The sequence below is a fragment of the Carcharhinus amblyrhynchos genome, chromosome 16, assembly GCF_965287045.1.
Source record: "Carcharhinus amblyrhynchos chromosome 16, sCarAmb.v2.hapA, whole genome shotgun sequence".
In the NCBI taxonomy this organism is placed as follows: Eukaryota; Metazoa; Chordata; class Chondrichthyes; order Carcharhiniformes; family Carcharhinidae; genus Carcharhinus; species Carcharhinus amblyrhynchos.
The window spans coordinates 31,854,789-31,880,513 of NC_137339.1; the positions used below are offsets into that span (position 1 = coordinate 31,854,789).

General features: G+C 44.6%; 1 protein-coding gene across 1 annotated transcript in view; it reads right to left on the reverse strand.

Moving 5' to 3' along the window:
• LOC145353945 (inositol monophosphatase 3-like) overlaps window positions 1-21,011 on the reverse strand; it is a 43,810-nt gene extending 22,799 nt beyond the window's left edge. The window contains exons 1-3 of the mRNA XM_080204963.1: window positions 20,635-21,011; window positions 9,279-9,441; window positions 5,768-5,863 (exon numbers count right to left, since the gene is read on the reverse strand). Of these exons, the coding sequence (XP_080061089.1) occupies window positions 5,768-5,863; window positions 9,279-9,441; window positions 20,635-20,955 (580 nt within the window). The 5' untranslated portion in view covers window positions 20,956-21,011. The remainder of the gene's footprint in view (window positions 1-5,767; window positions 5,864-9,278; window positions 9,442-20,634) is intronic.
• Between the last annotated feature and the right edge of the window lie 4,714 nt (window positions 21,012-25,725).

A 25,725-nucleotide genomic window follows, 5' to 3' on the forward strand; every position in this document is an offset into this window, starting at 1 on the left:
CTTGAAGCTCTCAACCCTTTCTACTTCGTCCCCATTGATGTAGACAGGGGCATGTTCTCCTTTACGGTTCCTGAAGTCAATGACAATCTCCTTTGTTTTGTTGACATTGAGCAGAGATTATTGTTGCCGCACCAGTTCACTAGATTCTCTATCTTATTCGTATACTCTGTCTCGTCATTGCCTGTCATCCAACCCACTATGGTGGTGTTGTCGGCAAACTTGAAAATTGAATTAGAGGGGAATAGAGTCAGAGGTGTATAAGGAGTATAGTAGGGGGCTGAGATCACAGCATTGTGGGGTACCGGTGTTGAGGATTATCGTGGAAGAGGTGTTGTTGCCTATCCTTACTGATTGTGTCTGTGGGTTAGGAAGTTCAGGATCCAGTTGCAGAGGGAGATGCCAAGGCCCGGGCCACGGAGTTTGGAGATGAGTTTCATGGGAATAATGGTGTTGAAGGCTGAGCTGTAGTCAATAAATAGGAATTCCAGTGGCCTCTAATAAATGATTAACAACAAATTTAGAACTTAAGTGGAAGGAGAAGGGATCTGGGTGCACAAATAGACAGGTCATTGAAAGTGGTAATGCAGGTGGAGAAGGTAGTTAAGAAGGCATGCGGCACGCTTCATCAGCTGAGGCACTGAGTTTAAAAATTGGCATGATGCAACTTTATAGCTCTTTGGTTGGGACACACTTGGAAGATAGGGCCAAATTTTACCAATTGGAGGCTAAGCGCCACAACCGGACATAAAACGGATCTGAACCTGGAATCCTCGTTCCAGCGCGCCTATAAGCTTTTTGCCAGCTCCAGTCCGGTCCAGTTGGAGATTCTCCCAAGTCCGTCCTCCCTTCCATTCTCCACTAACCACCTCCTCCCCCGCACACCCCCAACCAGAGATCCATCTGAGCCCGCCCCACCCCCTCCTCCAGCAGACGCCAGCAGAAGACCAGGAAGGTGCTGCAGGATGTCCAACGAGTGCAGTAAGAAGTCTCACAACACCAGGTTAAACTCCAACAGGACTTCAACCTGGTGTTGTGAGATTTCGTACCGTGTTTACTCCAGTCCAACGCTGGCACCTCCACATCAACGAGTGCAGGTCAGAAGATGGTGGAGGGAGAGCAGCAATCAAGGTAGATTGGGGGGGTGTGCTATGCCGAGGGGGGGGAGCCTGCCTCCCAAGAGGGGTCTGATCATGGAAGGGGGGGGGGGGGGGGGGCTGCCTCCCAGGGGGTTCAGATCGCAGGGGAGCGGGTCTGCTGGGGTTTGAGGAGGATGGGCTTCAGAGGTTCCCCTGCAGAATAGGAACCAGCTTTGGATTTTTATTCTGCAGGTGGATAGCAGCGCATACGAAACGGATCCGAAGACGGTAAAATGGGGTTTGGTGGTCAAGTTGGGTGCGTGGTTCATTAAATCGAGTGAAATGCATGCTAATGCATTTAAATTGTCAGGCCACCCGACTGGGGCACAGATTGGATCCATGCCCAAATCGGGTGTCAGTAAAGGCTTGTTTCGGGTGCAGATCGCATTACAGGCCCAACCCCCGAATTTACTGCAATTTCGCACCCAAGCTTTGGTAAAATCGGGCCCATAGTGTTCAATTCTGGTTGCCATACTACTGGAAGGATGTGGGAGCTTTGGGAAGAGTACAGAAAAGATTTACCAGGATGTTGCCTGGTATGGAGGGCATTAGCTACGAAGAGAGGTTGGAGAAACTTGGTTTGTTCTCACTGGAATGGTAGAGGTTGAGTGGATGACTTGATAGAAGCCTACAAGATTATGGGGGGCATGGACAGAGTGGACAGTCAGAAGGGCAAGGTTTAAAGCAGATATATGAGGTAAGTTTTTTTACACAGAGGGTAATGGGTGCCTGGAATTCGCTGCCAGGAGAGGCAGTGGAAGTGGATATGACAGTGACTTTTAAGGGGCACCTGAACAAATACATGAATAGGATGGGGATGGAGGGATATGGTCCCCGGAATGGTAGGGGGCTTTAGATCAGACGGGCAGCATTGTCGGTGCAGGCTTTGCCGCTATTTTCTTTGTTCTTTGTGACTATAAATCCATTCCTAACACCTTTCTCCTAGTTGACCTGTATTTTGCTGCTGGTCCCTAACATCTCCAATTTAAAAATTTATTCTGTGCCTTTACAATTATTTAATTTTTCCTTATTTCTGTCACCTCTTTCAGCCCTACACCAACCCTCTACCATCCTGACAAAAATATCTTGATTTAGTGCATTTCTACTCCATTTACTTTAATTCCTAGTCCTTCAGTGCAAACAAGCAAAATGCTACGCATGTTGTAAACATAAAGGTCTCTTCATAAACCATGATCTTGACATGGGCTTTTAGCTTGCACAAGGCTGCTATTGATTATGTACTATTATGAATGTCCTTTCTGTCTCTACATCAGAGAGAAGCATTTTTTTGCAAGTCTTTCATTCAAGATTAGGTAATGCCAAGTGCAAGCACCAGGCCCATGGAAGCCTTTTTATACAAATCATACTGTTAACAGAAAATGAAGAGACAAACTAACTTCCTCTGCCTAATATTAAAAAAAATGCTGAAAAGTTACCATTCTGTTAAGTCAAATTCATTTAAAGGGGATAAACTCTAAAATCATCCTTTTGTTATATACATCAGTTATTTTTACTCAATATTTGTAAAAATTCCTCAGATAGAATCATAGAATTCTTACAGTGCAGAAAGAGGGGCCTTTCAGCCCATCAGGTCTGCACCCACTCCCTGTCAGCACGTCTTACCCAGGCCCAACCTCGCTCTAACCCAGTAACCCTATGCATTTACCCCACTAATCTGCCTAACCTTCACATCTTGCACAATTTAGCATGGCCATTCCACTTAACCTGCACATTTTTAGACTGTGGGAGGAAACCACAGCACCTGGAGGAAACCCACGCAGACAATGGGAGGATGTGCCAACTCCACACGGATGGTCACCCAAGGCTGGAATCGAACCCGGGTCCCTGGCACTGTAATGCAGCAGTACCAACCACTATACCACCCTTGGATAGGAGTGTTCTATGTTGACGCACCAGAAGAACTATGTTCAATCATGAAAAGAATAACTTCTCCAAATTAAAATCGGATCCTATTTGTGACCTAGTCTTCTATACAATAAAATACTGCTGACTAGAAATATGGGCTGCATCCTCTTTGGTAGCCATAGACAAAAGGGGGGGGTGGGGGGATTCTCCCATCCTGCTGCGCTAATTTTTTTAGCACTGTGAGCCAAAGGTACAAGCAATGCCCGAGGCCCACATTGGGCACCCTGCCCCAGTAGCATCTCTCAGTGCCGGATTTCTGGCAGCACCACACCTGCACCAGAAATCACCAGGAAACCATATAAATAATGCAAAGCACCATTTAAAAGTTTCAGATTTGCTGACGACACTGCTGTAATGGGTCGGATTTCAAACAATGACGAAACAGAGTACAGGAATGAGATAGAGAATTTGGTGAACTGGTACAGCAACAATAATCTCTCCCTCAATGTCAACAAAACAAAGGAGATTGTCATCGACTTCAGGAAGCATAAAGGAGAACATGCCCCTGTCTACATCAATGGGGCTGAAGTAGAAAGGGTCGAGAGCTTCAAGTTTTTAGCTGTCCAGATCACCAACTACCTGTCCTGGTCCCCCCGTGCCGACACTATAGTTAAGAAAGCCCACTAATGTCTCTACTTTCTCGGAAGACTAAGGAAATTTGGCATACAGGCTACAACTCTCACCAACTTTTACAGATGCACCATAGAAAACATTCTTTCTGGTTGTATCGCAGCTTGGTATGGCTCCTGCTATGCCCAAGATCGCAATGAACTACAAAAGGTCGTGAATGTAGCCTGATCCATCATGCAAACCAGTCTCCCAAACATTGACTGTACATACTTCTCGCTGCCTTGGCAAAGCAGCCGGTATAATTAAGGACCCCACGCACTCCGGACATTTTCTCTTCCACCTTGTTCCACTGGGAAAAGGATACAAAAGTCTGAGGTCACATACTATCTGATTCAAGAAAAGCTTCTTCCTTGCTGCTGTCAGACTTTTGAATGGACTTACGTTGCATTAATTGGATCTTTCTCTACACCCTAGCTATGATCGTAACATCACATTCTACACTCTCTCGTGTCCTTCTCTAAGAACGGTATGTTTTGCATGTATAGCGCGCAAGAAACAATACTTTTCACTGTAAGTTAATACATGTGACAAAAATAAAGCAAATCAAATTAAATCAAATCAAATCAAATCAAATACAACTTCAATAGAATTAGCAGGATGGGGACTGAAATCTCCTGACCCGCTAGCCTCTCCCCACAGGTGTATTTCAGTTCAGTGAGGTTTACAATAGCTCTCCACTATCGGGGAGTTGGCAGCCCAACCCCTCTGGAGTGAAGGAGAAGCAACTGGGGCTGTGTAGAGAATTGGGCGGTGGGGGCAGGGGGGGGGGGTGCCCTGGCAAAGTGCGAATGCCCAGAGGGCATTTTGGCACTGCCCATTGGACATGGACATGGGGCTGTGCCAAGGGGACAGGCCTAAAAGGAACAAGGCCTCCGGGAGTGGTGGTGGTGGTGGTCGTGGGGGGTCCAAGTGCTGCTCTACAGTTGGGATGTGTGGGGAGAGGGAAGCCAGCAATCCATGGGGGGGTGGGGAACTGGAAGTCGAAGTTGGCCCCGGCATGCACAAGGGGAGGGCCAATGATCAGGCTGTGGGGGAGTTGGTCGGGCAGCTTTGCAGCAATCGCGGGGTGGGCCAGCGATCGAGCTGGACAGCAACTGGAAGGCTGGCAAAGTGGGGCCACTGCATATATGCTGATCTTGGCACTGACAGGTCAGTGCATGCACGGCAGCCCGTTCAGTACGATGCTGCCAGCCTCTGCTGCGTGGATGGACCCCATCCACTGAGGCAGTCTGCAGATTCTTTCTGAAATTCCCACTGAAAAAAAAGCATGATTTTTTTCCCCAATTTTCATGTGATTTCAACACCTGGCCACGATGTTTCTCTTAGAGTTTAATGGGTTTTGAGTTATCAGCCTCTCCTTACACTCTAGGGCTTTCAGACACAGCACACTAGCCATGGAACTTGTCATTTGGAATGAGGGGAAGAGTGTGCTCAGAGAGTGAAAAATCAAAAGGAAATCAAGTCTGCTTAAGGGTTGGTCTGTAAGACTGGCCATTAAGTACATCACTACTCGTTGGACAAAACAAAATTCCTTTAACAGGGCTCCAGAACTTTCTTACAGTTTATCAAATTTCAAGATATTCATCATATACACCTGCAGGAGGGTGAAGAGGAATGGGTGAAGAAGGATGGGCGAAGAGGAATGGGTGAAGAGGAATGGATGAAGAAAGATGGGCGAAGAGGAATGGGTGAAGAGGAATGACTGAAGATGAAAGGAAGCAGGAGATATCTCTTAATCACACCCTCTCCTCAATTTTACTGTAATTGTTCCAAATGCCAGAATTACCAAGAGAGAATTCCTCTCCGCCAACTCACTAACCATGGTCTCTCTGGTCTTACTGAAGTGTAAATTATTTTTATTTAGTGCTCATTTTTACTTAGCCAGTGGTTCTGATGTGGGACGGTTTGCATCTTAACCTTTGGCCAAATTAGAATTATGAGGAAAAAACCAGAGGTGACTACTGAACTGCAAGATCTGGAGGTACCCAAATTAATCCATAATAAGTCAAGTGGCACTTCTATTTGCAACTTTCTTTAGATCAGAGGCACAAATTACTTTTATATCAATAACTTACCTGTATATTTTGAAAAAGGTTTATGTATGACTCCAATAACTGGCTTGCCATCGACAGCCACACACACCATAGTGGTTACGAAGTGTTTCAAATTCTCTATAAAACAGGAAAGGTATGTATATATCTGTAATATGCAACACAACAGTAACACAAAACTGAACAGTGATTTCATTTCGCTTTTACGTGGTTTCCATTTTAGCTGAGCAAAAAATAACGGTATTGATGGTGAACATATAATGCATGTGTCTGAATGCATGGCAATTTCTTGGAAAATAAAACTATTGAAATTTATCGAGGCGCCTTGACTAATTAATTCCTACATACTTCAAAATTACAATTCCGAGCAAAGTTTCTCCAAAATAACATTAGTTCACCAAGAAAAAAAATCATGATGCAGACTTTCTGAAGTTCCGGTGTGCTTTATAAAGTTGTTGATGCAAACCAGCTGGGAATATCCTTTGCGTGTTTTGTTGAATTAATTAAAGAATGTGTTTGTGAAATAACATTAGGGAAGCACCTTCACCACACGGACTGCAGCAGTTCAAGAAGGTAATCCATCACCAATTTATCCAGGTCAATTAGAGATGGGTGATGAATGTTGGCCCTGCCAACGACACACACATTCCAAGAATCAATTAAAAAGCAATTGTGCTCACGTGAAAAGGGGTTATTTTGTGCTAGGCGTAACTTAATACAGCCCTCCAGAATAAAAACCAATGACTTTATACTTTAAATGTGTCATTTTCCAGCATAAAGCAATTGGTTGAACCCAATTTAAATTATTAAAAGGAAGGCTTTCAGAATTGGTTCATAGATGTTTGTTTATTTTTAAACCCATGCTGAAGTGAAAATGCTTCAGTGGGGCAAGATTCTCTCTCCAATGGGAGGTGGCACATTGTTTGCTAGTAGCGGGATTTCTATTCCCATTGGGAATTCTGATGTCACCCCGCGCCGGTGAGAAACCCACAGGTGGGGGTTCACTGCTGGCAGGACCCGAGAATCCCACTGGCATGAATGGCAGAAGAATTTTTGCCATAGTCACATGCAGTGTTGACAATATCCAGAGTATTCAGAGAAACAAGCCGCATCCAAAATGAACTTCTTACTCTGTGGGGACAGAAGCTCTTGTGCTTTCAAACCATGGTTCTAAAATAGCCCTATATCTACGAAAGACTACTATTAATTCAGTACCAATATTTATGTCCTTCCTATATCACAGGATAAGACTTCTATACAATGAGGATACGCAGCAATCAAATGTGATATTTAATTAATTCTTTCAGTTTTTAATGAATCAAAGTAGTTAAATAAGATGCAGCTCAAATAACTAAGATGTATTTTAAGGAAATAACCTCCCCACTGACTAGCTCCACTTAAAAGGAATCAAATCCCAATAGTGGAGTCATTCATTATTTCATCGTGTCATCTCTCAATTTGATGATTTCACAGCAGTTTAATCTGCTAATGAGAGTGCTTGTTTTATATTGGTCCTCTCTGAAACTGAAAGTACGCCTTAACAGAGCAGTGTTATTGATTAACTGAAAGTGAAGACGTAATCTATGTGCAATATATTGATAGGTTTGTCTTACACATAAACAAAGAGGGATTTTTTGGAAATGTAACACTGTAGGGAAAAGTAAAGCAATATTCCCTTCCATCTACACCATTTAGAGATTTCAATCAGGGTAAAGCAATGCAATTCTCTGAGGAGAGAACATTTGAACAGCTTATTGCTGCCCCCTCTCCCCCATACAGTTGATACCTATGTGAGACTGACAGTGAAAAGCTGCACCAAATGGAGATTAGCATCCTTCCCATTTATACCTACTACCAATGTTTTCCTCTCCCCTTCTTAAAGCTCATGTATTCTCCGGGGTTTAGGTCCATAGTCATTGGTCACCCTTCAGTATTTTATCCAGCTGTTCTATTATTCATGTAATTATGAGAAAACTATTCTAATGCCAGGCGTCACAGTGACCCTTGATCCTGCTCTTATCTAATGGGCACACAGAGTATATTGGATATCGACCCAGGGCCAATAATTCTGGCCAAATTTTCCCTCTCAAACTGGGTGGCTAATTCCAATACCCCCCAACCACTCCCCTGGTTGATAATAGGCGGTAGGGTGGCATAGTTGTTAACATTGCTGCCTCACAGCACCAGGGGCCCGAGTTCGATTCCCAGCTTGGGTGACTGTCTATGTGAAGTTTGCATATTCTCCCCATGTCGTGTGGGTTTCCTCCAGGTGCTCCAGTTTCCTCCCACACTCCAAAGATGTGTGGTGAATTGGCCATGCTAAATTGCCCCTTAGTGTCAGGGGAACTAGCTGGGGTAAATGTACGGGGTTTGGGATAGGGCCTGGGTGGGATTGTGGTCGGTGCAGACACATTGGGTGAGGGGCTTCTTTCTGCACAGTAGGGATTCATTGATTCTATGAATTTACTCTGAACAAAGCATCCATGAAAGTGTGGGCCTTTCTGGTCTATATGGTCTATCTGTTAACTGGATATACCCATTGAATGATTGAACACTTCCCTTCCCTATCTGATTGCAAACTGAATTGGACATTAAGTCCATGGGCTGAATTCTCCAACCTCAGCAGACAGACCCCTGGGAATCCTGATGCCCCGCAGAATGGGATGTCGGTCAAAGATCAGAATGCCTGATGGGCATCAAAGCAATTGGGATTCATTCGACTCGCCCTGCTATCCCCGATCGGCCCCTTTCCCTTCAGACCCCTCCCACTCAAGTCACTTCTTCACCCTCAGGCCTCTCACTTAGGCTCCCCCTTCCCCCTCAAACATCCTACTCAGGCTCTCCCTTCCCCCTCAAACCTCTCACTCAGGCTCCCCCTCCCCCCTCAGACATGCTGCTCAGGCCTCCCCATTCAGGCCACATGCCTGGGCACTGCCAACAGTGCACTGCCCCCTTATACGCTGATACTGACAGCCTTGCTAGATGACTTGTGCCCAGAGTGAGGGGTCAAGGAAGTAGGTTCAGTGGCCATTTGCCCCTCTGCTGTTGCTAGGCAACTGAGGAAAGGTCCCTCATGGGTCCTGGACCTTGGGTGGGCTTCGACTTGCGGCAAGGGGGTGACCTTGCCACTCTTCCCTTGGGTGACTGTCACGTGGATGTCCCTTTTTGATGAGGCGTTGGTGGGACTACTCTCGTCAGCAAGGGGGCACCATTTCATTTTTGGGGAATGGAGCAGGGGGGTAGGGGAAATTGGTTCAAGAAAACGGAGTTGGCTCTTTCAGACCTCCAAACCTCAGAAACACGATCCCTATACAGTGAGGATTGCAAAATGATTGCACAATAGCAGAGCATCCGCTATTTCCACCATGGCTTTCTTTAACAGCCTGGGCTACAATCCATCTGGTCCTGGTGATTTATCCACCTTCAAGGATGTCACTCCTCTCATTCTGCTGAGGGGTGATGTTAAACATGTACGGAGACACAGTAATTTTAGTGCTACTACCGCATGTGTCAAGAAATGACAATTAGGCCTCACCTGTGTATTCCTGGGTTGCATCCAATGGATCTATCCATATCGTTACACTCTTTGTTGATACCATCCTAGCATTGCCAATGCTTTGCCGAATTAAACTAGGAATTTCATAATTCCATGTGAGGCTCTTGTTTAGTTTGGAGTTGTCATGCTCCTCTGAAATCAACTAACAACAAAAATAAAGTTAATAAAACTAAATTGAGTCTCAGCTCAAGGAACATATTTTATTAGGCAACTGGATTTAACTACTTTGGAAGATAGCTTTCCATAGTCCACTGTTGGAATAAATTCCTTTCTGGCAACAGTCCATAGGATCAAAAAAAAACAAGTAAGAATCCCCCTCAATTGCCAGGCAAAGACCATCTCCAACAAGATGGAATCTAACTATCTCTTCATAATATTCAAAGGCATAACCATCACTAAATCCCCTACTATCAGCATCCTAGTGGTCACTATTGACCAGAAATTGAACTGGGCAAGCTACATAAATACTGTGGCTACAATAATAGCTCAAAGTTTGGGATTCCTATAGTGAGTGACTCATTTCCTGATTCCCCCAATGCCTGTCCTCCATCTGCAAGGCACAAATTAGAAAGCTGATGGAATACTCCCCAGTTGTCTGCCTGAGCTCCAACAGTGAAGAGGCCCAACACCATCCAAGACAATGCAGTGCACTTCACTGTATCCAGCCACCACTGTAAACATTAATATGCTCACCATTGGTGCACAGTGGCCGTATTGTGTATATCTCCAAGATACACTGAAGAAATTGATTAAGTCATCTTTGACAGTACTTTACAAACTGAGATCTCTACTACCTAGCAGGACAAGGGCGCAAACACAGGGGAACACCATCACATGAAGGTTCCCCTCCAAACCACACACTATCCCTGACTTTGAAGGAAAAGCAATATGGTACATGGTCAGTGGGTCAAAATCCTGGAACTCCTTTGCAGAAAGTACTGTGAGTGTATGTCCACCAGATGGACTGCAGCATTGTAGCAGTAGACAGCTCACCATTACTTTCCCAAGGGCAATTAGTAATGGGCAACAAATGCTGGCCTTGCCAGTGAGGTTCATATCCCATAAAAGGATTACAAAAACAGAACCGAATTTCACGTCTTCACATGGTCAAAGTCCAATGTCTCTGGTTTCTATCGCTCCAAGCTGAAGGAGAAAAACAACAGCAATAGGGAAACAAGCCTCCTTTTATTGCTTTTGTTTCACTCGGACAGATCTGCAACTAAACGTACTGGTACCAGCTCGCCTCTAATATAACTCCTTTCCATTATCTTTCTAAACTTTTCCCTTTCTGAAATATCACATACCTCCCTCTCTTGATTCACTTTCTTTCTCCCAATAAATAAACTGCCTTGAGGCAAAGTCGACTCAGGACTGTCTTGCTGATTAAAATTGCCAGCAGTGCTTTATTGCTGCTGAATGAACAGATATGAAATTTACACTGCTCCCACAGAGATTGATTGGATGGCATACCCACAGTGTACAATATATGAGTCCTTTATGTTAACTGGCTACAGACAACATGCTGCCACTAGCAAGTTCAGGCAACAAGCTGCCTTTTATTGCCTTTGTTTCACTCAGGACAGATCTGCAGCTAAAACGTGCTGGTCTCAGCTTGCCTTCCATGTCAGCAGCCAATGAAATTGGTGGATTCGCTGCCGTCCACAACATGGGTTCAAGATGAAACATGTTTTAAATTTTTCTGTGCTTTGGGGACTTGCACTGACTGACTAACCTTGCCTCTGGTAAAGAAAACCACAGGTGCAGTATTAATATTGCAGGAACAGATCATAAAGCAGGCGTTGATGAAGATGACCACTTATCCAATCCTAGCTCATCCGCCTACTGTGAACTAAAGAGGTTTATTTTCCTTAACGCAGGCTTGAGCGTCCCAGAAACCTGCTCCATCTATTCAGCAATCTTTGTGAAGATAGGTTGTCACAGTGGTTAACACTGTTGTCTCATAGCACTAGGGACCTGAGTTCAATTATGGCCTTGGGTGACTGAGTGGAATTTGCATGTTCTCCCCATGTCTGAGTGGCTTTTCTCTGGGTGCCCCGGTTTCCTCCCCCAGTCCAAGCATGTGGGGGTTAGGTTGATTGGCCATGCTCAATTGCCCCTTAGTGTCAGGGAGATTAAAGGGCCTGGAGGAATTGTTTTCGGTGCGGCCTCAACAGGCCAAATAGCCTCTTCATGTACTGAAAGGATTCTATGACTCTCAGAATTTTTTTGACTTGAATCTTAAATATTGCTTCGACCAGTTTGAATCTTTGTCTTCTTGTCCAACAGTCATTATTTAATGAATAGTGTTCTGAAATTAGTTTTTTCACATTGTACACTAACAAAAAGCAGTTGTACTTCTGGTTGTTTTTCAAGGCTAAGAAGTCAGTTCTTTCAGTCTTTACTCCCGGCATAGTCCTAATGTTAAGAAGCAGCCTTATAACTCTTCTCCAAACTGCCCTGAGGACTACTGTGTATCCCTTGTGCCTCATGAACATATCAGACCCAAATGTACTCCTACTGGTACACTTTGCAGTCAAACACGATACTCTTTGTAACTTCCTGAAATGGCTACATGGTTGAATGCTGAATTTGCCATATTAGCTGCTGCTGTGCAGTGAGTGGACATGTTAAGCATTGAATCCAATATGCCCAGACCTTTCAACTGCCCTAAGTTCATGGCATCAAGGATCCTTACAGTACAGAAGGAGGCCATTTAACCCATCAAATCGGCACCGACTCTCAGAATGAGCATCTTACCCAGGCCCTATCCCCGTAACCCCACATACTTACCTTGCTAATCCCTCTAACCTATATACTTCGGGTCACTAAGGGGCAATTTATCATGGCCAATCCACCTAAACTGCGCATCTTTGGATTGTGGGAGGAAACCGGAGCACCCAGAGGAAACCCATGCAGACGTAGAACATGCAAACTCCACACTGACAGTGACCCTAGGCTGGAATTGAACCCAAGTCCCTGGTGCTGTGAGACAGCAGTGCTACTGTGCCACTGTGCCAACCCACATGGTTCAGCAACTCTGTAGCTAAGGTCCAAAACAAAATGGGGATTCATGCTTGAGTATGGTGAAAACTGATTAAGGAAAAAAAACAAGAAAATGATTGTGTTTTCAGCAAGTGCCCAAAAGAAAATTTAATTTTAAAAACCTGGGAAAATAGGCTAAATTATACAGAAACACCGTGTTAATTTGACATCATGTTTTGGAGAGTTCATTTGTACACGATTTTACTATTGCGTCGCGCCCGTTTTTGGGCGCGAAAATGTGGTAAAGTCGGGTGTGAGGCCATTAACATGATCCGCGCCCGCATCCGCAAGGATGGCCACTTTACCGAAACCGAGGAATAGCTGCGATCCGTTTCATGCCCAAAATGGGCGCAACGGCGATTTAAATGTATTTGCATGCATTTAAATTGAATTAGTGAACAGTCCGCTCAACTTTATCAGCATTTCCCCCTTTACTGCCATGTTTGCCGGTCTGGAATTGTGCCGAAATGAACCTGCTGAATAAGAGTCTGAATCAGGCGCTCCAGCTGCTGCAGAGGCGAGTTCAGAGCTTCCAAAGGCTCTCTGACTCAGATCAGTGGTGGGAGGGGGGGGGGAGGAGGGAGACAGATCAGATCGTTGCCTGGTGGGGGGCATGGCGGGGAGTGCGGCCAGATCATTGTCTGGTGGTGGTGGGGAGTGGGGGAGGTGAAGGCAGGGGCCAATCATTGTCTGATGATGGGGCGGGCGGGGAGGGCTGATTGTTGTCTGGTGGGGAGGGAGGAGGAGGCGGGCCGGATATTCCTTTGTGGGGGGGGATGAATGAGGTCAGATCGTTTTCTGGGTGGGGCAGGTGAGTGAGGCCAGACCATTCTGTGGGGGGGGCGGAGCGGGACGTGAGGCCAGATCGTTCTCTGGAGGGGGGGATGCGGGAGTGAGGCCAGGCCATTCTCTGGGTGGGAAGCAAGCAGGTAAGGTGTATCTCTGGCGGGGGGGGGAGGCCCAGTCGCTCACTAGTGGTGGAGGGGGTGGTGGCAGATGAATCTCTGGTGGGGGGGGGGGGAGAGGAGGCAGGAGGTCCGCTGCTATTCTGCAGGCGATCAGTGGCAGGGGTGGGGGAGAAGGACGCAGGGGGATGCGATCGGTCTGAGTAGCAGGGGCTGGGGTTGGATAAGGAGGGCAGCGATGTCTGTGGGGGCCATCGTACCTGCTTTTCGCTCCTGGGCCACTTTGTCCGCTTTCTGTGGCCTGGGAGCAATCTGACACGGGCCCGCTTTTTCAAATTTTTTTCTAACTGTACATGCAGCTCTGATCATTCCAGTGTCACTAAGCCCTGCCCACAGCGCAAATGGGACCTGCGATTTTTTTTTTCAGGCTAAGTGCTAATGGGGGCACCTGAGAACAGATTTCCCAAGTAGGGTTCAGCACTTAGAATCAAAATGGTAAAATCAAGCCCAATTGTGCAACATTAGTGTAAAACTGTTTCAGTGCTAAGTGGAGAATTTCAAAACATTAGAAAAGAAATGGACACAGAGTTCCACAAACCTGCTCGGAATAAAGATACAGTATAAATTTCATATCAATGTCCAGGGAAAGTGACATCATAAGAACATAAGAAGTTGGAGCAGGAGTAGGCCATCTAGCCCTTCGAGCCTGCCCCGCCATTCAATAAGATCATGGCTGATCTGAAGTGGATCAGTTCCACTTTCCCGCTGTCTCCCAATAACCCTTAATTCCCCTGTCCATCAGAAACGTCATAACTCCATCACTGAGTCTGATAATGTGAGGTATTATACTGCTATGTTAAACTCGTTTCGAAACATGTTGGGTACTTTGTAAATTTATATCGCGTTCTTCACTAACATTGCAAGAAAGCAAGCTGTCCGTTCACGCTCTCAAAACATTAACAATGTCACCATCAGGGAGCCATAGGCACACCTGCTTGAAACATTTTCCTCAAATCTAGTCAGTTCAACAAACATGTGTTACAAACAAACATGTGTTGCTCGTTCCAACTGAAAATGGCACTTCCTGGGAGTGAAACCTCACTGCAAAACAACCACTCCAAAAGAAGTGTCTACATTAATGTTAAGACAAGAGAAAGTGATACTACTTGCTTCTAAGTCATAGAATCATTGAATCTACAGCGCAGAAGGAGGCCATTTGGCCCACTGGGCCTGAATTGAAAATAATCCCACCCCAGATCCTCTCCTATCCTTATAAGCCCATATATTTATCCTCCTAATCCCCCTGACATTAAGGGGCAATTTATCATGGTCAATCAACCTAACCCGCACATCTCTGGACTGTGGGAGGAAACTAGAGCACCTGGAGGAAACCCATGCAGGCATGGGGAGAACGTGAGGACTCCACATAGACAGTAACCCAAGCCAGGAATCAAACCCAGGTCCCTGGCATTGTGAGGCAGCAGTGCTAATCACTGTGCCATTGTGCCACCCAAAGGCACCCACAGAGACTTTGGGGAAAAAGTTGAACCCTGTGTGGTTACATCTTTGGAAACCTCTTCCTTATGATTTTCTCCCCTTGCCCTACATTCCCATTCCTTATTTGCAGCAGCCACATCGCTAGCTGACTGGTACTTATTTGACAGCATCTGGCTCAAACTTCAATGCTGCAGTTTAAATGTTCGTGGCTGGGATTCTCTCTTACCACTGAAAGTGAATGGAATTTTGGCCGGAATGTCAAATTCTCTGTTTTCACCTGCAATGGAACGGACGGGGATGAGATGGGAGAAACCCGCCCATTATGTTTTGAGGAGCAGGGATAGTAGTGACCACACCTTATGAAGCAAACTGTGAGGGTTGTAAAACTTCAGAAGAACCGCTGCATTTTTTTTGAACAAGGCGGCTGACAATACTGTGCATTTATATATTAGGTAAGATCAAACCAAGGTTGCCAGCTGTGTTTGGACACTTCACTGCAGGAGTCATCACACAAAGTCCCACCTCCAATTGACTATTCCAGTCAGTCTTTCTCTGCCTCCACATTGTTAATGTTTTAATAATGAATAAACAAAAAGTATTCAAAGTAAATGAAAAAATAACAGCTCTGTTTTAATGAGTTCATGTGGTGGCTGCAATCAACGTCCAGGAGATTCGAGGGCAATACTGAAAGGTTGGCAGCCTTAGAAAGAAAGACATTTCCACAGTGCCTTTCACAATCTTAAGAACATGCCAAAGCAGTGTATATAATCAACTGAAACACTTCAGAAATGCAGGAATTGTTGAAAAGTAAGAAATGCAGCAGCACATCTGCAGACAGCAAGCTTCCACAAGCAACAATATGATAAATAACCAGATAAACTGATGTTTTGTGGTGTTGATTGAGGAAACAATATTCACCAGGACACTGGAAAAAACGCCCCTGCTGTTATGGAATCTTTTACACACACCTGAGAGAGCAGACCATCTTGCTTTAACTTCTTACGCAAAAGACTGCACTACAGCACTCCGTCAGCACTGATCCCCCAGTGCAGCATTCCCTCAATACTAACCCTCCAAGGATGCAGCATTCTATTAATAGTAACCATCCTCCAGTGCAGCATTCTTTTAGTATTGGTCCTCATATAGTGCAGGATTGCCTCAGTACTGACCCTCTGACAGTGCAACATTCCTTCAACACATCCACAATGCAGCAGTCCCTTCATACTGACCATCCAGCAGTGCAACAGTCCCTCAGCACTAGCTCTGTGACAATGCAGCACTCTCTCAGTACTAGCTCTGTGACAGTGCAGCATTCCCTCAATACTGACTCTCTCAGAGGGTAGCAGTCTTGATATCATGCTAACAACAAGCCTATAGTTTCCTACTTTCTCTCTCCTTCCTTTCTTAAATATTTGCTAGCTTCCAAACTGCAGACATCATTCCTGTATATATAGAATTTCGAAAGATCACCACCAATGCATCGGCTAAATCTATAGCCACTTCTATCAACACTCTGGGATGTAGATCATCAGGGCCAGAGCATTTATCAACTTTCAACTTCATTAACTTCTACAGCACTACTTTTTTACTATTACAATTTTTTTTAGATATTCAATCTCACAAGTCCCCGTCTCCCCAATATTTCAGGCAGGTTTTTTGTATTTTCCTCCATGAAGACAGACGCAAAGTATATTATAAATTCTCCATTCTCTTTCAGTAATGGGCCCACTTTTGTCTTTACTAACCTTTTCCTTTTTGCATACCTACAGAAGATTATATAGTCTGTTTTCATATTCCTTGCTAGTTTAATTCCATTCTATTTCTCTTATCAATTTCTTGGTCATCTTTTTTGAATCTGAATATGTTCCCAATCCTCAGGCTTACTAGTTCTTCTGGAAACATATATGCCTCTTCCTTTGATCTGAAAGAATCCTCAAATTCTCTTGTCAGCCATAATTGGATCACTGTTCCTACTGACATTTGTACCTTAAAGAAACGTACATTAGTTGCAATACATGTAGTAATTCTTTAAATGCTAGCCATTGGCTGTCTACTGTCATATTTTTTAATGCAATTTCTCAATCTATCTCAGCCCACTGGGCCCTCGTACTTTTTGTACTTTCCTTTTGTTTAGATGAAAGGCCCTAGTTTTGGACTGAACTATACCACTTTTAAACTTCATGCAAAATTCGATCATATTTTGGACACTCTTCCCTAAGGCTCTTTTGCAACAAACTTATTAATTAGCCCTTTCTCATTGCACAGTACTAGATTCAAAATAGCCTGATGTCTAGTTGGTTCCTGAACATACTATTCTGGGAAATCATTGCATATATATTCCAGACTTAGTCATCAGCAGAACAAATTTACCCAGTCTATTTGTAGATTGAAGCACCCCATTATTATCTTACCCTTATTGAATGCATCTCCTGATTTATTGATTTATACCATGCCCTACAGCATCACTATTTGTGGTGACATATAAAGAATTCCTATCAAAGTTTGCTGTGCCTTGCTGTTTCTTAATTCCACCCAAGCTTTTTCTACAATTTGATCTTCCAATCTAAGGTCTTCTCTCATTTTTATACTGATCCCATCCTTTATTAGCAGTACAACTCTACCTCCTTTCCTTTTTTCCTATCCTCCCCAAATGCAATATACCCTTGAGCTTTAGTTCCTAGCCTTGCAGCTACATCTCCAAATTAGCAACTAGATCATACCTGTTTACTTTTATTGCTGTTGTTTATTCAACTACTTTGATGTGAACGCTGTGTGCATTCAAGTACAGTGCTTTCAATTCTGCCACTATTTTCACAATCTCTAGCCTTATCTGCTGCCACACTCTTATGCTTGCACACTCTGTCCCTTTTTGCCACATGCTAATAACCAATTCCCTTATTGCCATCCTGCCCTCTCCTCTCTCATTAGCTTATCACATCTTTTCTCAACCTCACTATTTAGTTTAAAGCCCTCTCCAGTGCCCCAGTTATATGCCAGAACTCTGGCCCCAGCACGGTAGAAGTGAAGACCGTCCCAAACGTACCGTTCCCACTTTCCCCAGGAATCACACACAAACCTTTAAGCCATGTATTTAATCTCTAATCATATTTATCTTGCACCAATTTGCTCATGGCTCAGGTAAGTCGAGAGGTTATTACCAATGAGGATCTGCTTTCTTTAATTTAGCCCCTAGCTGTTTAAAGTCTCCAACCAAAACTTCGTTCTTCATCCTACCTACGTCATTGATACAAATATGGACCATGACCTCCAGGAGTCAAAGTTGTCTAAGCTGCAGACATTTTTGGGAAATATAGTTCATAGAATCCCTACAGTGCAGAAGGAGGCCATTCAGTCCATTGAGTCTGTACTGACAACAATCCCACCCAGGTCTTATCCCCATAACCCCACATATTTACTCTGCTAATCCCTCTAAACTATGCATCCTGGGACACTAAGGGGCAATTTATCACGGCCAGTGCACCTAACCTGCACATTTTGGGACAAATTCACACAGACAAGGGGAAAATGTACAAAGATAGGAGTTATCTGATATGATTGCAGTACATGCCACAGATTCTCTTATGTTGCAGTCATGGCACACCAACAATCAAGCCATTTCTGTCCAACCATATTTATTTCATTAACTGATGTGACCTCCCAATGTGTTGCATTTCCTCAGCTCTGACCCTTGTCAGTGTAGTGTCCCCTCAAATGCTGATCCTCAAAGAGTGCAGCACTCTTTGAGTGCTGACTGACAGTGCAGCACAGCCTCGGTACTGACCTTTAACAGACCCTCGATAGTTGTTACAATTATGAAGTTCACATGATTATGTTTTGAGATTGTCTTTAAAGGACAGTGTAAAGTATACCTGTGAAGTTTGTGCTTTTAGCTGGGTTAAGAATAAGAAAGGGGATATTTCTTTTTATGGTTTAAAGAATTACCCACAAAGTAGTGTTTAGTCATAGGTGTTTTAGTAATTTGTTACAGAAAAAGACTTAAAATAACTCTTGACATGCTTCTTCAGGTATTAACTGGAAGTACATTTTTTTTATCTTTATGGGAATCATAATACAGTGAAGCACTCCTTCAATACTGAGCATCCAACAGTACAACAGGCCCTCAGTGCAGACCCTCTGACAATGCAACGTTGATTCTGTAGTGACATTCCTGCAGTACAGCAATCCCTCAGTACTGACCATTCAATAATGAAAATTTCCCTCAGTACAGCACTCCATCAGTGCTGACCCTATGATAATCTAATACTTCCTCACACGGTGCAGCACTCTCCCAATTCTGAAGGTCTAACAATGCAACAATCTCTTGTACTACAATGCAGAACTCCCTCAACACAGAACCTCTGACAGTGCAGAAACCCTTTGTCAGTGCAGCACTCCCTTGGCACTGATACTTTAACAGTGCAGCACTCCATCAGTACTAAACATCTGACAGCGCAGAACTCCCTCAGTACTGTACATCTGACAGTGCAGTGCTCCCTCAGTACTGTATATCTGACAGTGCAACACCACTTCAATACTGTACATCTGACAGTGCAGTACTCCCTCAGTACTGTACATCTGACAGCGCAGTACTCCCTCAGTACTGTACATCTGACAGTGCAGTACTCCCTCGGTACTGTACATCTGACAGTGCAGTACTCCCTCGGTACTGTACATCTGACAGTGCAGTGCACCCTCAGTACTGTACATCTGACAGTGCAGTACTCCCTCGGTACTGTACATCTGACAGTGCAGTGCTCCCTCAGTACTGTACATCTGAAAGTGCAGTAGTCCCTCGGTACTGTACATCTGAAAGTGCAGTGCTCCCTCAGTACTGTACATCTGAAAGTGCAGTACTCCCTCGGTACTGTACATCTGAAAGTGCAGTGCTCCCTCAGTACTGTACATCTGAAAGTGCAGTACTGTATATCTGACTGTATATCTGTACTGTATATCTGACAGTGCAGCACTCCCTCAGTACTGTACATCTGACAGTGCAGTACTCCCTCGGTATTGTACATCTGACAGTGCAGTACTGACTCTCTGTCAGTGCCGCACCCACTCAATACTGAAAATCTAACAGTGCAGCACCCCCTCAGTACTGTACATCTGACAGTGCAGCACTTCCTCAGTACTAATCCTCTGAAAGTGCAGCATGCCCTCAGTACTGTACATCTGACAGTGCAGCACTCCCTCAGTACTGTGCATCTGACAGTGCAGCTCTCCCACAGTATTGTATATCTGACAATGCAGCATTCCTTCAGTACTGTGTATCTGAAAAAGCAGCACTCCTTCAGTACTGTATACCTGACAGTGCAGCACTCCCTAGTACTGTATATCTGACAGTGCAGCTCTCCCACAGTATTGTATATCTGACAAAGCAGCACTCCCTCAGTACTGTATATCTGACAGTGTAGCACTCCCTCAGTACTGTACATCTGACAGTGTAGCACTCCCTCAGTGCTGTATATCTGACAATGCAGCATTCCTTCAGTACTGTGTATCTGACAATGCAGCATTCCTTCAGTATTGTGTATCTGACAGTGTAGCACTCCCTCAGTACTGTATATCTGACAGTGTAGCACTCCCTCAGTACTGTACATCTGACAGTGTAGCACTCCCTCAGTACTGTATATCTGACAATGCAGCATTCCTTCAGTATTGTGTATCTGACAGTGTAGCACTCCCTCAGTACTGTATATCTGACAGTGTAGCACTCCCTCAGTATTGTATATCTGACAGTGAAACATTCCTGCAGTGCTGCACTGAATGTCAGCCTGGGTCTCTGAGGGAGACAGATGGGCTGATCAGACTGAGGATGAAGTCAAGTCAGTGTTGACCTGCTAAGACTGCATCTCTTATGTAGAAAGTGTCCTCAGCGCACACTCTGTTACCTTGATGTCTGGGAAGGTGTTCTTGAACAAGCTGATCATCCTCCTGTGCGACAGCAAGTCTCCGCTGGTCACCATCTCGTCGGCGCCCTCCTTGGTCTTCCCTTTGGATCTCTGGGCGAGCGAGTCTGACTCCCGGACCTGCCTCACCGCTCTGCCCCCTTCCTCCGCCGCTCTGATGGCCAGGGACAGGAGCTGGCGGAGGTCCACTTGTCTCTCCGAGCTCCCCAGCAGCCGGGAGTACTGGTAATAAATCACAGCGCTGAGCAGCAGGACACAGAGTAACACCCGGCTGCGGGATACGCTGACCCCCATCGGAGCCATGTCCCCCTACCCTGCCCTGTCCCCCTACCCTGCCCTGACCTGTCTGCCTAAAGCACCTTACTCATTCCCCTGCCCAGCCCTCCACCCAACCCGGGCTGTTTCCTTCTTAAACGGATGCGGAAGTAAAGCAGGAACAAAATACTGAAGTGTGTAAAAGCCGCGTGTACATTGCAAGCATCATCGCTCAATGAAACGCCCTTGGTGCCTGTCATATATTATCTCTTTTCAGGACCTGCTACTCGTTAGTGCAACATTTATAGAGCATCTTTGAGTTAGTAAAATACTCCCCAGGTGGCTTCACTGAGGCTAAGGTGATATTTGGAGGGACGACAAGGAGTAAAGTTTATTTGTTTTATTAGTCACAAGTAGGCTTACATTAACACGGCAATAAAGTTACTGTAAGAATCCCCTAGTCGCCACATGCAGGTGCCTGTTTGGGGTCACTGAGGGAGAATTTAGCATGGCCAATGCATTTAACCAGCACATCTTTCAGACTGTGAGAGGAAACAAGACCACCCGTGGGGAACCCCATGCAGACACGGGTAGAACGTGCAAACTCCAAACAGTCACCCAAACCAGGAATTGAACCTGGGTCCCTGGCGCTATGAGGCAGCTAACCACTGTGGCATCATGCCACTCCTTGGCAACTTGGCGAAAGGAGTTTTAAAGGGCTTTAAGTCTTAATGGAAGAACAAGGTGGATGCAAGTCAGAGGACCTCCCTGTGACTCTGATCCAGTGACTAACTATGGTGGCTGTCCACAGGTTCAACATTAGATTTGATTTGGTTTGATTTATTCTTGTCACATGTTTTAGTATATCATGAAAAGTTTTGTTTCTTTTGCGCTATACAGACAAAGCATACCGTTCATAGAGAAGGAAAGGAGAGGGTACAGAAAGTAGTGTTACAGTCACAGCTAGGATGTAAAGAAAGATGAACTTAATGTAAGATAGATCCATTGAAAAGTCTGATAGGAAGGAGATGTTCTTGAGTCGGTCGTAATGTGACCTCAGACCTCAACAAGGTGATTACTGTGGCTAACAGCTACTTCTGCAGCCACTTTCATGGCAGTATTGACCCTGAAAGAGGAGCAAACAGATACACTTGAGCCTTCTATGACTAGTGGGCAGTTGTCACTTTTTGGTGGCACTGTGGTTAGCACTGCTGCCTCACAGCGCCAAGGATCCAAATTCAATTCCAGCTTTGGGTGACGGTGTGGTGTTTGCATATTTCCCTGTGACTGTGTGGGTTTCCACCAGGTGCTCTGGTTTCCTTTCACAGTCCAGGTTAAGTGGATTGGCCATGTTAAATAGTCCCTTAGGTCCAAAGATAGGTAGGTTAGATGGATTTTTCTTGTTAAATATGTAGAGTTACAGGGATAGGGCAGAGAGTGCTGGGGTAAAATCCTCTGTCAGAGAGTCATTGAAAGCTTGATGGGCTAAATGGCCTCTTCTGCACTGTAGGGATTCTGTGAATCTAAAGTAAGCCAGGAGAACAATATTAATTCATCAAATTTTCTTCTTTGAGTATGTTTTGAGTGTTCAATATTTGTGTCCCTCTGAAAACCGGGGCACTTTTGTGAGATTAATTTCATCTGGATTATTCACATTGAGACAACTTGTGTCTCCTTATTCATTCAGAAAGAAATTTGTGGAGGGCATTCCAAAGAATGGAAACTCTGCGACTATTTTTTGATAGAGGCGGAGGAGAAGTGGGTTGTACAAGATAGGAGGGCCAGGATAGTGCATTAGGGTAACAAGGATGAAGTCACGGAGGGATTTCAGAAACAAGGATAATAATTTTAAATTTGAGGCACTCTGAGGTTAGGAGCCCGGATAGATCATCAAGAATGGTAGTGAGGGGTGAGAAAGACTCACTGGATAAGGACATAGATGTATCAGATTAGCGAGAGTTTAAGCAATGTGAGGATGGGAAAAGATTGAATCAGTTGTCCTTGGCGATGACAGAAGCATTTCATAGAATCATAAAATGTTGTAGTACGAAAGGAGACCACTCAACCCATCATGTCCTGCAAGCTTTTTGGGGCTGTCTGATCAGGCAGCACCAAATGGCTGATGCCACTCAATTGATCTATGAATTTCTTAGCATTCTAATTAGTCCCACTCCCATGCTCCTTCCCTAGAGGGTCATCTTCAAATTTTCTATGTTTGACGTGTAACTACCCAAACTTCTCCAACATCACCTCATAATGGAATTATTTTATCATTGTAAACCTCCCACGAAGTATCTTCTGTCTCCTTTCTCATGTCTTTTCTGAAGAGTAGTGACCAGCCAGTATCAGCCATAAGTCTCCGTACTGAGGTCAAGCTGCAGATGTTACCACCTGAGCATGATCCCAGTGTTTTTATAAATTATTTCGTAGCCAGATGAATAAGATTATTTCAGCACTACGTTGTGAGTTTAATGAAATGAAGATCAATCTTTCTCCTCCAGTCCACTCTTTACAAAACAAAATCCCTTCCTGCATTAATACAATTCCCCTGAGAAAGTTACTATTTCACTACCTCTTCAGACAGTGTTTTCCAGATTACCTCAATTCAATGTGTAAAAGGGACAGGATTTAGCATGTACTCTGCCATGTGTTTCGGGATGCCATTGGCCAGAGACAGGATCTTTTGGTCCCGCCCTTGTCAATAGGATTTCCCAATGAATGCACCCCTTGCTGGTGGGAAACCCGCAGTGGGGTTGTGCCATAAGCATGACCAGAAGATTCCACCAGTGTGAGCAAACAGAAAGTTCCAGCCAAGGCTCCTCCTGGGTTTTTTGCTAATTGCCTTAAAATGGTGTCCTCTGGTTGCTGACCCTGTGCAAGTACAATTTCCACACAGGCAGTCACCCAAGGCTGGGATCAAACCCATGTCCCAGGCACTGTGAGGCAGCAGTGCTAACCACTGTGCCACTGTGGGTGTCCTTACGCCTCCTGTGCCCATCTTTTGAAGTGGTGCATATTGCTTAGGCTCAGATTGCAGAATATGCATTCTGCTAACCTACTTCTGGTTAAAGTAAAACTATCAAACCTGAGGCCATACTTTTCAGAGACTTTTCAAGCATACTTAAGCTGGATAATTTGTGTAAACTCTTAATTTTTACTTAGAGGCAAGTGCCTAGGACTTTTTGTGAATGAAGTTTCTGAAATCACTAAGGATCCAGTCTATTTGACTCCAATGTAAATCTGAGATTTTGGCTAACCTCTTTGCGCCCCCAGGAGAGAGCAGCAGTAGCTTGAAAACATGGTTTTGTCACCCCTGCTCACTTTGCCAACTCATTACAGAACATGCAGAGCCAACCAGTAGGAAGGTTGGCAATGAGACAATGCAGGTGAATGGCTATTTGTTTGGAATGAGAGGCTACGGACAACATCTTTCTAAGATCATTGCTGGCAGCATGACATGACAAAGTGGACGAGTTCCAACTCGCAGTGTGGAAACCTCTGAGAGAAAGCTAAAGTGTGTGTAATTGTAGAAGGCCTGTTCCTGGTATTGTGAGACTTCTTACTGTGTTTATCCCATGTCTGACAGATGTGCAACTGAATTATACCCCACTTCTCTGCGAGTGTAATATTTCTGTTGATGATTAGAAAGAAGCATTCTTATGAATGAAGCTTGGTCCAGTTCCTTTTTGTTATTCTGCATGAAGGAGAACAGGAAAATTCAGAAATCTTTAAGGCTGGAATCATGATTGTCAAGTTTGTGGCATCAGTGGTGACTTTAAGAGGAGAGAAAGAGAGAGAGCATACACTACCAATTAAAATATGTTCTTGGAAGGTGCATAAAATGGTGGTAATTTGTTTGATTCTTTTCCATCTAGGTGTAGTTTTTTTAGGCTTTCTGTTAAATTAGTGGTTGTGCAACAGCGAGAAGTTGTTTTGTGTGGCTTGTGCCTCTTAACTGTCTAGCACAGTGACAAGGAGGAAGTTGCTAGGTTACAGCCAGAGCACTGACAGAAAGAGCAAACACAGCTGTTTGCTAAACTTTTACAAGCAGCTCATACTGGAAAGTTGTTTGCTCCATTTATTACCTCATATTTACATGGAAGCAGTCACGTATCTGATGTACCTGGGTTCACATATACCAGGTGCTGCTGTATATCTTCTCTGTAATGAAAACTCACATTTCAATCATATTTTGGTGATAATTCTAAATGATCCAGCATTCTCTAGGTTCAGTACATAGAACATAGAACATAGAACACTACAGCACAAACAGGCCCTTCGGCCCACGAGTTGCGCCGATCACATCAACACCTACCAATCTATAGACCTATCTATAACCCCCAATCCCATAAAACCCCATATACTCACCCAGAAGTCTTTTAAAAGACCCCAGCGAGTTCGCCTCCACCACCACTGACGGCAGCCGATTCCATTCACTCACCAGTACTACCATTCACTCAGTACTTCCTAATAAGTTTAAAGTTTATTTATTAGTGTCACAAGTAGGCTTACATTAACACTGCAATGAAGCTACTGTGAAAATCCCCTCGTTGCCACACTCCGACGCCTGTTCGGGTACACTGAGGGAGAATTTAGCATGGCCAATGCACCTAACCAGCACATCCTTTCGACTGTGGGAGGAAACCGGAGAACCCGGAGGAAACCCACGTGCAAACTTTGCACAGGCAGTGACTCAAACCAGGAATTGAACCTGGGTCCCTGGCGCTGTAAGGCAGCAGTGCTAATCACCGAGCCACCAATAAGTAGGCAAGTACTAATTGCTAATTTCCAATTTTCTTTATGAAGCCACTCTCTGGC